The sequence below is a fragment of the Thalia democratica genome, chromosome 6 (genome assembly GCF_965202585.1).
Source record: "Thalia democratica chromosome 6, ktThaDemo2.hap1.1, whole genome shotgun sequence".
Lineage (NCBI taxonomy): Eukaryota > Metazoa > Chordata > Thaliacea > Salpida > Salpidae > Thalia > Thalia democratica.
The window spans coordinates 25,593,624-25,608,487 of record NC_139170.1 but is presented as its reverse complement, the minus strand read 5'-3'; the positions used below and the strand labels follow the sequence as shown (position 1 = coordinate 25,608,487).

The window sequence follows — 14,864 nt, the reverse complement described above, 5'->3', positions numbered from 1 at the left end:
TTGAAGTATCCGGGTGTTAAAGACTTGTCCTTGTCTGGTTTTATCATCAAGGTTTTTAATCCCGAATAAACAAAAGCATCCACAAAACAATTGTCACAAACAAGTGCTTTACAGAGATAGTGCTAAGTCAGCTCTAACCCATCTTTAAATTAATAAGGCTATATATAACTTACTATTTTCAAAAAAAAAAGTAAAAATTTTATCATATTATAAACTTATTTTTCACTAAACCAAAGATTAATTACAGTCACTAGCTCAAATGACAACTCACATTTTCAATTCTAAAAAATGTTTTGCCTACTTAATGACTATGCTAGAAAACCAACGAGAAGAAGTCGTACAAAGCACCTTATTTATCTTGCAAAAAACTTCTTGCTACATAGAGGAGTACTACCCAGAATTTAAAAGGTTGTTTATTATTTGTAGCATTTCCATGTATAATTTTGTAGTGTTTTAGATAAATAATATTAGTAAAAATTTTAAAAGCTAAACAAAACAGTTTTTAGTTTCTCAAAAAGAGCCGTGAAAGTTTTTTAAAATTTATCTTGTTTCGTATAACCTGATAATTAGTAGTTAGAATCTAAAAAAAATGTAATCTGTTACATACAAAAATTATTTTATCCTGTATTAATATTAAAATTCGGGTACATAATTTTAAGTGTACGATAAAGAAAAATATTAATATTTAGTTTTTTTTTGATAAGTTAGTGGTTTTTAATTACTTTTAATGTAATTTGTGTAAATTTATAGTTACTCTGGTACATCTATATGAATTTGTGGTTAAGTAAGATAAAAAGTATTTCAAGTCGTAAATAAGTATATAAGATGTTTATCAAATAAATCGTTTGGATTATATATTGTTTTATTAATAATAAAAAAAAAATACTTATAATTTAACAGTATAAAATTATAGTAACTTGAATTTTTGTAGCCTGAAGTTTTATTTTTGATAATGTTTTATTTAAGTGGAAGTTGTTTAAATTATCATGTTACTGAAGAAATGAGCCGAGTATAATTGTTTAAGTAATGTTAATTTTACTCTCAGTTCTCTTTTAAACAGTAATTTACTACCAATTTTGAAAAACAAAGCGAAAGAAGGTACTCAAAAACAAGCTAAAAGAGCAGTATTCTGTATCAATGAATTCACATCCGTATCTAAGTCATGTCTTTCTGAGGTGTTTTTTAAAACTAAATAAATTAAAGTTTATTACTTAAAATTATTACAATTAATAAGTTTGTAAAACTTTAATTAAGATTATCATAAAACTTTTTCTATTACAGTTTTCAAAAAATAAAGTAGGTCAATCATTTATTACCTTTAATTAATATTAATTGTAATATAAAGTGTTACACTCAAGATAAAGCTAAAGAGTATAGTCTGGAGTTTTTGTAAAAGTGATAGTTTTTTTTAACAAAATAACATACAGTATAGTTTTTCTTTAAATATATCTTAGTAAAAAAAACTATAATATCTTAATTAGTTTTGCAGGTATACTAAATTTCCTGAACTTATAAACTTTATATCAGAAGCTTTATACAATAATTTCGTTAATTTTTATAGTATACAGGTTTTAATTATCTATAAAATCTTAACCTTTAATAATGAGCTACTTTAAACTTGTACAGCACCCAGTATAAAAACTGTCAATACTAAGTACAGTAGAATTTTTATTGATATAAGGTTGTTTAAAAATAACTGTACTAATAAAGTTAACACAAAGTATATTTCAAACATTTTTTTTTAACAGATTATAAAAATAGTACAATGTATCACTCTAGGTGTTTTATTGATCGTCAGTTGTTGATTAAATTTAAAAATAGTGTTCAAACAAATAATTGGAATATTTTGTATAAAAAAGTTTAACAAATAAACTAATAGGCTATAAATCGTTGAGGTAAAACAAACTAAGAATCACTTGAATTAGTTTCAAACTAATATATATAAATATCTATAATCTTTTTGTATACGATAAAGCTGATATAATCTGAAAATATACTAAAAAATAATGAATACCTAGAGACAAAAAAATTTTTTTTCAATAATATTTTCAATAAAATCTTTGTTAATTTGTTTCTTTATATGTACGTAAGATAAAAACTTTTTATTGTTCAATTTAGAAACAAATTGCAATAACAAAATCTATGATATAAAACAAATATAAAATAAAATTATTAGTCAAAGCAAGTGTAAAAGAGCTAGTAGCAAGTAATACTAAATCCCAATAACTTTTACCTAACGAAAACTTTTTCCTTATTTCTCTCGTCGCAAAGAGATATAAATTTTTTCTGAGTTTTATTACGATTTCTATGTTTCTTTTTAATATTCATTAAACTAATTTACATGTTAATATGTTCATAAACCAAGTACGTGATTTGTTTTATTACAATAGCTTTAAACATAAAACATTTTAATGCTTTTTATTAAAAAAATATGTTCTATAGATAGGCTTTAGTTAATTTTTTACAAGGATATTTATAACAATCTAATAAAAGGCGTTTACATCAGTTGTCTCTTTGTTTTTATTTAATTAAAACGTTCAGAAAAGTTAATGAAATTTAAAAATAGTAAAATAGATAAATATAATTAAAAACTATTTAATTTTAAACTGATAGTTTTGTAATAGGTGTATTATTAGAGTTTTAGCAACTGATGGCCAAACCTTAGTTTTTTGTATTATAAATGCGAATTTATTAATCTAGGATTTTATTCATTAAACAAGTTTTTACTCATAAAAACAATTTATTTCGTTAAACAATGTAGTAAATGCTAAAAAATAAGTAAAAAAATTATATGATAATTTTTTTCAAAGAAAAAGTATATTTCAATAAGTTAAAAAAAACAAACAATTATTATTTTTTGAGATGTTTTTAATCCAGCTATTTTGATTATGCTTAATTTCTATCAACTGTTATATAACTAGTTTATTATAGATCAAACTAGCAGTAGTTTTTTATGAGCAGACAAAAATATATTATAAATTTCACAGATTTTCAATTATTGTGAAAAAAAGCTGCAATCAACTTGCAGCATGCAGCAGTATGAAACAATATTTACTACAATCGGCTGCATAACATTTTGCATTCCAGAACTAGTAGCTACTCAAGTACGACCCCTTATCGCATCGATCATTGTCAAGAAAGTTGGTTTTTTTAAGTTTAAATATTTTTAACTACACAAAAATAAGAAATAAATGTTATAAACTTATAGTTTAAAAATGCAACTTAATAAGTATTTTAAAAGTTCGTTTTGCGTATTAGGGTTTAAAAAAAATCATATGGCTTGGAATAAATTTAATTAAATATATGAATTTGGGGTTAAATCTTACGAAATTTCTAAAGTTGATTGTATGTTTTTTACTATTTTTATTACAGATAATTTTATCTACTGAACAAGAACCGAAAACTACAAAAACCTCTAGTAAAAAAAATGCGACAAACTCTTGGTGTGATAAGTCTATTATAAGTTTACAAACTAAAGCTAAGGTATTTTATTAAAGTTTTTAAATTGTTTAGTAAATTTTTACTTAAACATAATTACAGTTTTGATTTCAATTTCTTAAAACAAACACTGGTCTTTAGTTTAATTAAGTTATCGATTAAGACTACTTAATTTTTGCAGAATTTTTTTTTAAAGTAGCTTTTTTTTACGTTTTTTTACCAAGGGTTTTAATAAAGATTTTTTTAGTTATGATTTAGTATAGAAGCATATAAGTTTTGTTTGTAGTCAGATAACTGAAAAGTTATAATTAGATTGCGGGAATGAAATGCATGGTGAGATGGCTGCAAGGGTTGAAAAGCAACGATTCAAATATTTGCATTAACACATTGAATATGCTCGAACACATACTGCACAATGATGGTGATATTTTGAGTAAGGGTGGAATTTCCAAGGTTGTTTCTTAAAAAGATATTGATTACAAAAAATAAATATTTCATTGTTTTTTTATAAACGCTATAACAAAATTTATTTTCAAAGGGTGATTTGTGCCATTTGAAACTGCAAGCAACAAAATGTATCCTTAAAATTGCCCAAGTTCGTGAATTCAAAGATTTATTTACACCAGGACTTTATCAAGAGCTAATGATGATAGTTAATGTGAGTGCTTATATAAAATATTGTTTTTAATTTTAGAGTTCCTCAAAGTGAGCATATAAGCATAGTACACTTTTTTACTTGAACATAGCCTTTTTCGAGTTGTAAAATGTTTATAAAAAACTTTTGTATTATATTTTATGTTGTCTTAAAACCCTCTTTTGGGATAATTGTAATAAGTTAGTACTACATAATATACCAAATACGTTTAAATTATAAGAATAGTAGTTTTGGATAACATGATAATTCAAATTCCGACAATTTAAGTTCTTTAAAAATTCTACAAGGGGCCACATCTCGAAAAGTAATGTTTATTTAAGAATTAAAAAAACTCCTGTAAATGTTATTAATAATAGTATAATAGTGATACAAAAGAATTAAACAAAAATATAAAAAGAGATTTAAAATTTACTATGCTTAAAAATTTATTTTAGTCATATTTTAAAAAATATTTAAATTTTTTGTAACAAGAAATGCGCAAGTAGGTCTAATTGATAAGATTATCATAGTTAAGTAATTCGTTTGTTATTATTTATTAAAAAAGATAAAAAAAATATCACAGAGTTATAAAAATTTGAATATTCCAAATTTTAAAAGTCGTACACTTGATAATTTTGTTTTACCTTTTTTTTTAAGTGATACACTGTGTACTGCACAGCATTTGAAACGTTGGGAACCACTGATTTAGATTATGGTTATGTTGCTAAATAGTGCTATTTAATTAATTTATTTATCTTCTCCAGTTTACAAGTTTAAAGACTATTATGAATTTTAAGCTGCATAATATTAACTTAAAATAAATTATTAATGATTTTATTGATTTACATTAGAGTTGAACAGCTTTTCTGATCTGCTAGCCAGATTTTCCAGATTAAGTTTTTTGAGTTTTATGACATTTTGAATTCATTTGTTTAAAAAAATTTAACACTTTTAGAATCAGCATAATATTTCTTACATTAACATTTTAAGTTTACTTATATTTATATTTAGTGAATATTTAAATAATATAAAGGTTGCTGAAGTTTGAAAAAATTCTTAGTTCGATTACGAGATCACGACTTTATAAATAAACTTAAAAACATTACAATATTCTTTTAAATGTTCATTTTTTACTACCTATGTTAAACGGTTGTCACACAATTCTACTAGTTTGAATTACTCATTCTGAGTCAGATTAGTTTCGATTTTTTCTAAATCTCAAACTAGTTTTTATGAATTTTTAAAAATTACTTTTCTTAAAAAAATATTTTTACTTGTCCAGAAATTAAATCCATTTTTAGTATTATGACTTTGTATGTTTTGAAACTTGATTATCAGTGTTTTTTTTTCAGCATTTAATTCCAGGGTTTGTGCGCGTCAGGCTAAATCAGTTGAAAAATTGGCTTAATATCAGTTATTGTCAGTTCAAATGCTGAAAAAAATGAGACTTTTTTTTTGAGTAAATTTAAGTTCTAATTTATTTAGAATAAACATTTTGTGTTTGAAGCCTTAGTTTTACTTTAATTAATTCAATATTAGCAAAATGATAGTATTTATTAGTTTAAATGTTTGAAAACTTCGGAATTTCAAAAAGAAAATTTAGATTGTTTTTTTTTTGAGTAGATATTATAACTTCCTTACCAGAAATGTACTTTTCTGATAAAAATACTCACCTCTTTGCAAGAAATTCTTGAATGCATTAGTTGAACGAGGGTGATATCATAAAGTGAAAGTGTCAGTTTTGCTGTAGTTTTAGTTGTTAATAGAAGTTAAAAACGGGTGAGTATCACTCTAAAAATAAAATGTCAAACGTGTCTGTTGCGCTTAAAAAACAGTTCAAGTTCCTAAAACTAAAATTATTATGATATTTTCTAGGGGCCATATCTAGTTAAAAACATATTTAAAAATTTAGAAAAGTATGCCAAAAAGTTCTATTATTAATAGGTTACGCAGTTAAAACCAATCTAATAGGTTATGTTGTTTCATCTGGTTATAAGCCCAACTTGCAACCAACTGATAAAGAATAGTAAAAATGTTAGTCCAAATTGTGAATTAGTTTAATTATACTAAAAAAAAAATAAAAAAACGTTACTTAAACTAATTTTAATATGTTTAAATTTTTGTGCCTAAATTTTTTTATATTAATTTGAGTTCTCTCTTTTTTATTTAAAACTTACTTTAAAAATTTAAATTAGTACGTGCAAAAGTTGCTTTATCTCAAGAAAACTAATACAAATGCTATAAAATGTTATTTTTTTACTTAAAAATCATAAAACTAAAGATGAATGTTACGTCACTATATTATATGTTTTCACTTTTTGTACTACCTTAAAATTTCCTGTTCATAATTATAATATCTACTTGAAAATGATTATTTTTAATCGAAACTAGTTGTAGAATTTTAAGCAAAATAAAAGTATTGCAGATTTCTTTTGTAATTTTGGAAGTATAACCTAGAAAATAATTTATTCCGAATAAGAAAAAGCAATCCAATATAAAAAAGATTGTGCAGGAAGGAATAGATTTGAGGTAATTTTCAAGTATTTTGTAAATTGGGAAATATCAGGCTAAATTTTAAAAAATTGCGCACAAATCCTGTAATAAACTCAGGCTAGTTTCTCGCCACACAGGCTGGATTTGTTGCTTTAAAGAGTGACAACCCTGATATTGTTAGTGTTATCTTCAAGCAAAATTTAGTTTAATTTGGATGTTGAGTTTGTTAAAACAACGTTGTATGCACTAAATTTTACTAAACTATTGATAACTAATTCAAGTTTTGCTTAATGAATATACAATTTGTGATTATAGGACTATGATAATTAATTAGGGTAGCTGTCTAAATTGCATAAGCGTAAAAAATCGCACGAGTGCACAAAATTGCACGAAGATACTTTTGCACAAGGGGATAAAGTTTCACGAAGGGTCGCTTTTACACGAAGACACTTTTGCACGAGCAGACAATTTTGCACAAGTTAAATTTTTTAAATTTTTTTTATAGTTTTTTTTCACTATCACTTTAACCCCTTACCCTCGGTCGGTAAGTTGTTTTTATTTTTTACTTTTTCTTTTCTATTACTGTTTCCCCTAACCCTTACCCTCGGTCGGTTGCTTTTTTTTATAATTTTTATTAGTTGTTTTTTATTTTTACTATCACTGTTACCCCTAACCCTTACCCTCGGTCAGTAACTTTTTTTAAACATTTTTTTACTGTTTATTTATATATTTTTTACTTTCGAGCAAAAGTGTAACTCGTGCAAAATTGACCCTTGGTGCAAAATAGTCTTCGTGCAATTTTGTGCCCTCGTGCAAATTGACTCTGTGCACTCATGCAATTTAGTAACCTCGTGCAATTTTGTCTTAGTTCAATTTAGACCCGTTCTCAATTAATTAAGGTAGAAATAACTTATATCTTACTTATTAATACTATATTTTACTCACGTTTATGTCAAACAAAAAAGGCACTTGGTAACTAGTTTGCAACACTCAGTTTAATATTAATTAATTACTCTAAGCTTAATTACTTAATTTTAAAAAGCTTATTGTATGCAAATTAAAGCAGGGATAACTCAAAAAGGCACGAAGACATTTTTGCACGAAAAGCCAATTTTGCGCCTAAGTAAAAACAAATAAAAACTGATCAAGGTTAGGGTTTTCAGTGATAGTAAAACAAGGCGGAAAAATGATATGAAGAAAAAAAAAAAGTTCTCGACCAAGGTTAAGGGGTAATAGTGATAGTAAAAAAAAGGATATAAATAAAAAGAAAGATGAAAGAAAAAAACTTACCGAACAAGTAACAGTGATAGTAAAAAAACAATGTTTCAACCCGTGTTAAAGTGTCTTAGTTGAAAAGTTTCCCTTCGTACATTTTTGACAATTAAAGCACATCAATTAAAAATAAATGTTTTCAATAAAACCATATAAACATTAAATTACAGTAGTTTGAACATTTAATAAAATTTACACTTGCAATATATCCTTGTAAACAATTTTTCATTAGTTTAGTTCCTAACTTGCCTACTTTTCCAGGATCCTGTGTTAGAAGTAAGAAGTACTTTTGTTAACAAGGTGTACACCTCTCTATTCACCCTTAAAGTTCCAATAGCTTTTCTGTCTTTGTTCACTACTGTCTCTCAGGTAGGCTAAAATAATTTTTATTGTATACATTATTTGATCAAAATCAAATTCTATTTTTAAAACTTATCTATTTTGACATAAGTACTTTAATTAGTTAAAAGTTATAGTATGTATAAAATTTTGAATTTACGTTGTAATTTGGGACGTTTTATAACTAGAAATTTTAAATATAGGAAACGAATAAAGTACAACGTAGTAGAGGCACGCTTTTGTACCAGCAAATGATTAGAAGGCTTAGAAATATTAACCAAGATGCAACTTCTACTGGTAGTTTGAATCAAGTTTTGTGGTAGCAATTAATTTTTAATTTCACTTAATATTAACAAACCAATTTATTTTATTAAATATCAACAGAAGAGATCGTTTGCAACAGATTAAATCAGTCTTTTTTTTTGGTAAAATTGGCAAAATATTAATTTTTATCAGTTCAAATGGTTGAAATTTTATTAATGTCAGTTTTTGTATAATTCTTCAGAATCATCCGAACTGAAATGTCAGAATTTGAATTGTAGTGCGCCGAAAGTAGATCGCTTTTATATATCACCGCCTCTAAATATTATTATTTTGACCTCGCAAAAGTCAATGATTATCTAGAAAAGTAAATTTAAAACAAATTCTTACAGCTCTTAAATTAAAATATGTTGAACCCAAACTACTTTTAGTTAAATATCAACTAAGAACAAACAAATATTAATTAAAAGTTCATATTAAAACTACTTATTATACGTAGATGATACAAAACAGTTTTTGTTGAACAAACAGTAAGTGTAAGATAGTTTTCTTGAACAAAAATTTCAGCTTAAACTCGTGTTGTAAAGTTTTTCTTTGATATCTTTTCGAAATTTTTATCAAAACACTAACAATTTTCACTAATATCCCCAAGTTTAATCTCTTAATCAAAAAATAGCCTTTGTATAATATTATCTCCAAAATTACTAACTTTTTCAGTGTTCAATCATTTTTCAATTAGGCTAAACAATTTAATAATGAAATAATTTAACAGTACTCTTTCTTTATTAAACTAACACATGTTTCTGTTTGTTAACAAGTTAACTCACTTCAACGGGGCTCTGTAAAGAAAAAAATAGAAACTAAAGCAGGTGTTAAATGTGTTAATAAAAAAAAATAATTACTATTTATTGTAGATTAATGGTTAAAAATAGGTACAATATATAAAGTTAAATCCTTCTGTTATAAAACTATATAATATTTGTAATTATTAAATCAAAATTATGATAAACTAAAGTAAAATACAGAAAAAAAACAATTCAAAATATAAACCACTAACATGAAAGTTGAAGAAATACTAATTTATAAGACTTAACGGTCGTTAAGTGTTCGAATAAATATTTAATTATTATATCACTATATTATTATGTTTTAATACATTAACATTTAAAAAATTCCTTTACCTTGCATTGCAAGACAGATGATTTATTCTTTATATCTGAAAAAAAAAGTAAAATAGAAAATATAATAACAAATCTAAATATAAACCACTCACATAAAATTTTTTCGAATACTTAACAACCGTTTAGTCTTATGAATTAGTATCTTTTTAACTTAAATGTAAGTGGTTTATATTTAGATTTGTTATTTTATTTTGTATTTCACTTTAGTTTATCAAAAATTAGATTTAACAATTACAAATATTATTTAGTTTAATAACAGACGAATTTAACATTATAAATTATATCTATAATTAACCATAAATATACTATAATCTATAGTAATTCTTATTTTTTAATAAACACATTTAACATCTACTTTAGCTTACAGATTTTTTTACAGAGCTCCGTTAAAGTGTGTTAACTTTTTAACACACAGAAACACGTCTTAGTTTAATACAAAAAGAGTACCTTAAAATTTTGTTATTATTATACATTTCAGTAAACTTGTTTCGCTAGGATCTTTATTAGCAAAAGATTAACTTTACATTTTTAATAGATAAAAAATATATGAATTATTACGACATATCATCAAATTTTTTGTATAACTTTCGACTTTAGTTTAACAGTATATAAACACATTTCTGAAGATCGCCTAAAGCTTGATACTTTGAGTTTGAAACATATGTTACCTGTTGTTTTTTGTTTTACAATAAGTATAAAATATAAGCTTAAATACTTTAAGTGGTTACCACTGACACAGCAAAATACTGTAATGCTTGATCTCGTTTTTGCCAATGTGTTAATTAAGTAATCCCAAATTATACAAAATATTTAATTTTTAGAATTAATATAAATTAAGATAATAAGCTAATATAAGCTTATATAAGATAATAAGCTAAGATAATTTTAATTCAAGCATGATGATATAAATGGTAGCTGTTTATTTAATATAGTTCAATATGTATTGTGATAAGTAACTAGTGTTTAAAATTAAAGTATGATAAGTTTTTTAGTTGAATACAATCCTTGTAAATTTGATAACTTGATAAAATTTAAATTAGTAATTATTCAACAGGAACTCTCAGTGCCTATCAAATAGAATATTTTATTCCATTCCTCATTTATGTTTTAGCCTTAGATCCTGATTTCAAAGATGGATTGACTAAGAGAGTACTTGCAAGAATCAAAGAGTTAGTAATTTTTAAATTTTTACAGATTTTTTTGTTTAAAACTTTTTTTTTCTTTTAAATTATGTTTCAATTTATAAAACTTGCACGTTTTTTACAACTTTGTTAATCAGTTTCTATAATATGGGTGTCGGCAGGCATTTGGTAGTCGCAGGCCAAATTTTGAAAGTAAAAATGTTTGCGAACAGCAGTTGAATTTTTTTAGTTACAACGTTGCGTCACCTTTTTTCAAACTTTCTGTCAATTATACCTGAGACCTTTATTCACTCTTTTTTTCAAACCCTAGAACACCTAGTGTATGTTCAAAAATTTACATGCATGCCGGCCGCAGTTTTACTTTTCACGGGCCGCATTCCATATATAAAAAAACATGCTTGTTAGCCGATCTCTGGTATAGTATAATATAAAAGTAACAATAATAATCAAAAATTAATAAGAAGGTTGCCAAAAAAACAGGAAAAACCTAGAATTCGACAAACTAGGCAAAAAAAACCTGGATTTTGAAAAAAAAAACGGGAATTTTGAACAAAATCACTAAACATATTGGAATTTTAAATAATCATTTCAGTATGTTTTTAATACTTTTATACTGTATATAACAGTTTTTATACATAAAGCTTAAATTTATACTAAAATGGCAAAAATAGTTCTACTTTCAAAAACATGAAATAAATTCAGAAAACCTCGAGGAAGTTTCTCAAAAACCTTTAATAACCATGTAGGTAGTAAAAATAAATTATTTTTTTTACTCATGTTACCTTTTAAAAGTAATGATTGACGAATATGTTTATAAAACAATGTTTGTTTCAATAAAAAATAGTTTCAATTAGATCCTCATTTAAAATAAATGTCTAAAACTCAAAAATAAACATTTATGGAGACAGTAAGGTTTAGTTTCAGTTTACAAACCAAACAACTTTAAACACTGACAAAAAACTATTATAAATTGCTAAAAAAGTTACTCTGAATAAAACTACTTAAGTTTCAAACAAAAAACTAATGAAAACTGGTAAAAAAGCTTAAGGCTACTTTAAATAAAAGTATGAAAGAAATAAGCTAGCAATTTAACAAGGTAAGTAAAGCTTGTTAATAAACATTAGTGAAATATTTTATCTACTGAATAAAATGTTGACTTTGTATTACCCTGTTATTTATACTACCTTGTTGCATATGACAAAAAATCCCTTTATGTAAGTTAGATTATTTGCAACAATTTCAGAAGATTATAACAGTCTTGAGTTTTTTGTGTGTGTTTACTATTGCAAAAAAAAAACTGCAGTTTTAAATTTCTTTAACAAGTGTATTAGCAGTTTAAAAATGTATATAATGTTTTCTTAGAAAAAATATTAGGTTTATGTTCAAAACATATACATCAAAATTAAAGTTGATTTATTATGGCATAATACATAATATATTCACAACTTCGCTCAGTGATCAAATGGTACACGAATTGTCATAATTATAAGAACCAATGTAATAAATAAAGAGAACACACATTATAAAACAAGTTTTAAGTATTTAAATTTTGTTTAAGACAGCAGACTAATTTACAATAATTTTTTTAATACAACACCATTTTTTTTACTATACATACTTTATTTATTGTAGTTTTCCTCAAAGTATTCACACAAAAAAGTGAATAATAAAAAAAAATAACGATAAAACAAATATTTTATAAGTTGTAAATATTGTTCTTTAGTTTTGTATAGCATATTATTTAGTTTATTACAACTAATATATACATGACCAACAGACTAGTATAAATTATAACTTAATGATATTTAGTATATTAAAAATTTTAAATAGCTAGAAACATTTTTGCTTTTTGTTTTGAGACTTTTGATTAAAAATAAATAAGTTACTGATTTCTGGTTACGTAACAATTAAAATACCGAAAGTTCAAATTGTTTAAAAAAGATTTTAAGAGACTATATCTCAAAAAGTAATATATATTTGAAAAAATAAAAAAAACGGTTGTAGATCTAACTAAAAAGATAAATATAGTAAAGAAAAGATTTTTTTTATTAAATGGTAATTTTTCAAATTACTATATTCTAAAACTTCTTAAAGCCATATCAAAAAAAAATATTTAAAGTTTTACTATTGAATAAAATGGTTTGTAGGTATTGATTAGATACTTTAGATTAGATACTACATGCTTTTTTTTATTAATATGTATTATTTTTTTAGTTGTAATACTTAATTTTTTTTGAATTAGATTTGTTTGAATTTGAATAGTCGTGCACCCCTGATTTATACCTACTATTTTATGGTTTATTAAACTTTTCAACAAAATTTAGTTCAGATATTTTTAGTTTTATTAATTGGTTTTGAAATAAGTTTTTCTACAGTTGTGTGCAATTTGCTCTTGAACCGATTTTACTTAAAGATCAACCACAAAGTTTTGGATGCATTAAAAGACTTGCAGAAACAATTAAAAGGACTAGCAGTAAAATAAATCCTACAAATAAAGAATTAAACGAAGTTAGTTATGTTTTTTTTTTATTAGCTAGGTAAAAAATTTGGTGCAATTAAAATGGAATCTTTTTTAAGTTAAGATAAGGAAAATTTAAAATAAAAGTTTTTTTATTATTTAAACAACACTATTTACCTTATTTAAAAAAAATTAAAAAATAAAAACAAATAGCAAACTTTATGTTATGATTATAAAATAATAATTTAAAATATAATACATTTTTTTCATTATTTTCATTCTATTCTTTGTTTATCAATAAACAAAACTTACAAAACTAAAACAAATTTCAACAACGATTTAGTGTATATACGCTGTGTGTGACTTGGTAGTCCTGTACGTTATTCAGAGGTCTGCTCAGTTCGCGATTGGTGTTATTGAACCTGAAGATAAATTTGTCGTTAAGTATGTGCAAGCGAGTAGGCTTTATTGTAATGTTAGTTTTTGGTTTTGTGTTTTACTTTGAAAAGAATACTTTTTAATGTTGAATAATGGTTGAAAAAAAAAAAAAAAGGGTACAGATAAACTTTTTAATTAGATTACTAACGAAGAAAACAACAAGAGGTATCTTCCAGATGAGTTTTATATAAACCAAAAGAAGGTATTTCCACCACCTCCCAACAAACCTACAAGCGCTAGCATAAACAAATCCCCAAGCAAAATGCGGTTTGTTTATACTTTTTTATGCTCTTCTTATCTTAAGTTTAACTCATTGTAAGAAAAAAAAGTTGTTTTCTTGTAATTTGGTTTCATTATTAGTAAATTATAATAATATTATGAATTATAAGAGTTATTTGTTTTACTTATAGTTATTTAATAAAAATATTTGAAAAAATTAAAACGAAAAACTCAAATACAGAAACAAAATTTCTTCATTTTAATACGTACAAAGTTTTTAATCTATAATATAAAAAACTTTAATGAATTAATTTTAGTTAAGAAAATTAACTCCCTAGCTTTGCAGCTAGTTAAACAATATAGTTATCTAAAAATTCCTTTAACTTATTATTATTGTTGTCTAATTTTATATTTCCTTTTTTTTGACAAATTTTGGTAACAGTAAACGACAGTATTACAGCTTTATTTTTATTTTTAAATAGTTTAGTAGTGAACAATTTTTATTATTTATCCTAGCAATACAGATGATTGTGATAGTTTGGAAACAGTGTTCAGTAAGCCTCTGGCCATGATAAAACAAGAGCTAGATATAAGAGATCATAAACTTTTGAAATTTAAGTAAGAAAAATCTTAAATACTTTGTACAGTTAGATTTAGTTAGAGGAAAGTATTAAAGTAAGTATTTTTAAGTACTTTAAAAATTCTAAGAATTTATTTGGTCCAAAAGAAAATATAGGTTTTTTAACTACCGATTAGATTCAACTAATTTTTGTTAGCTACAGCAGTTTCATGTCAATTTAACTATAGTTATTATTAAAATACTTTTTATTTTAAAATAGAATTATTTCAAAAACTTCCAGTACAATAGGCAGTGTTTTTTTTTTTTTTAAATCCTTGATAAGCATTATAAACATGCTTTATCTCATTAAAGTTTATTTCTTAACGTAACAATATTTTTAATCCATTGATAAGGTTTATCTAAATTGTTT

The 14,864-nt window shown here is 24.3% G+C and overlaps 1 protein-coding gene across 1 annotated transcript in view; it reads left to right on the top strand.

Moving 5' to 3' along the window:
- The window catches only part of LOC145837880 (sister chromatid cohesion protein PDS5 homolog B-like), a 38,296-nt gene that overhangs the window by 15,103 nt on the left and 8,329 nt on the right, over window positions 1-14,864 (top strand). Inside the window, exons 14-25 of the mRNA XM_082945363.1 lie at window positions 248-408; window positions 1,061-1,175; window positions 2,988-3,140; window positions 3,373-3,483; window positions 3,751-3,891; window positions 3,977-4,096; window positions 8,099-8,206; window positions 8,380-8,473; window positions 10,673-10,787; window positions 13,136-13,268; window positions 13,562-13,693; window positions 13,796-13,923. Coding sequence (XP_082801489.1) covers window positions 248-408; window positions 1,061-1,175; window positions 2,988-3,140; window positions 3,373-3,483; window positions 3,751-3,891; window positions 3,977-4,096; window positions 8,099-8,206; window positions 8,380-8,473; window positions 10,673-10,787; window positions 13,136-13,268; window positions 13,562-13,693; window positions 13,796-13,923 — 1,511 coding nt within the window. The remainder of the gene's footprint in view (window positions 1-247; window positions 409-1,060; window positions 1,176-2,987; window positions 3,141-3,372; window positions 3,484-3,750; window positions 3,892-3,976; window positions 4,097-8,098; window positions 8,207-8,379; window positions 8,474-10,672; window positions 10,788-13,135; window positions 13,269-13,561; window positions 13,694-13,795; window positions 13,924-14,864) is intronic.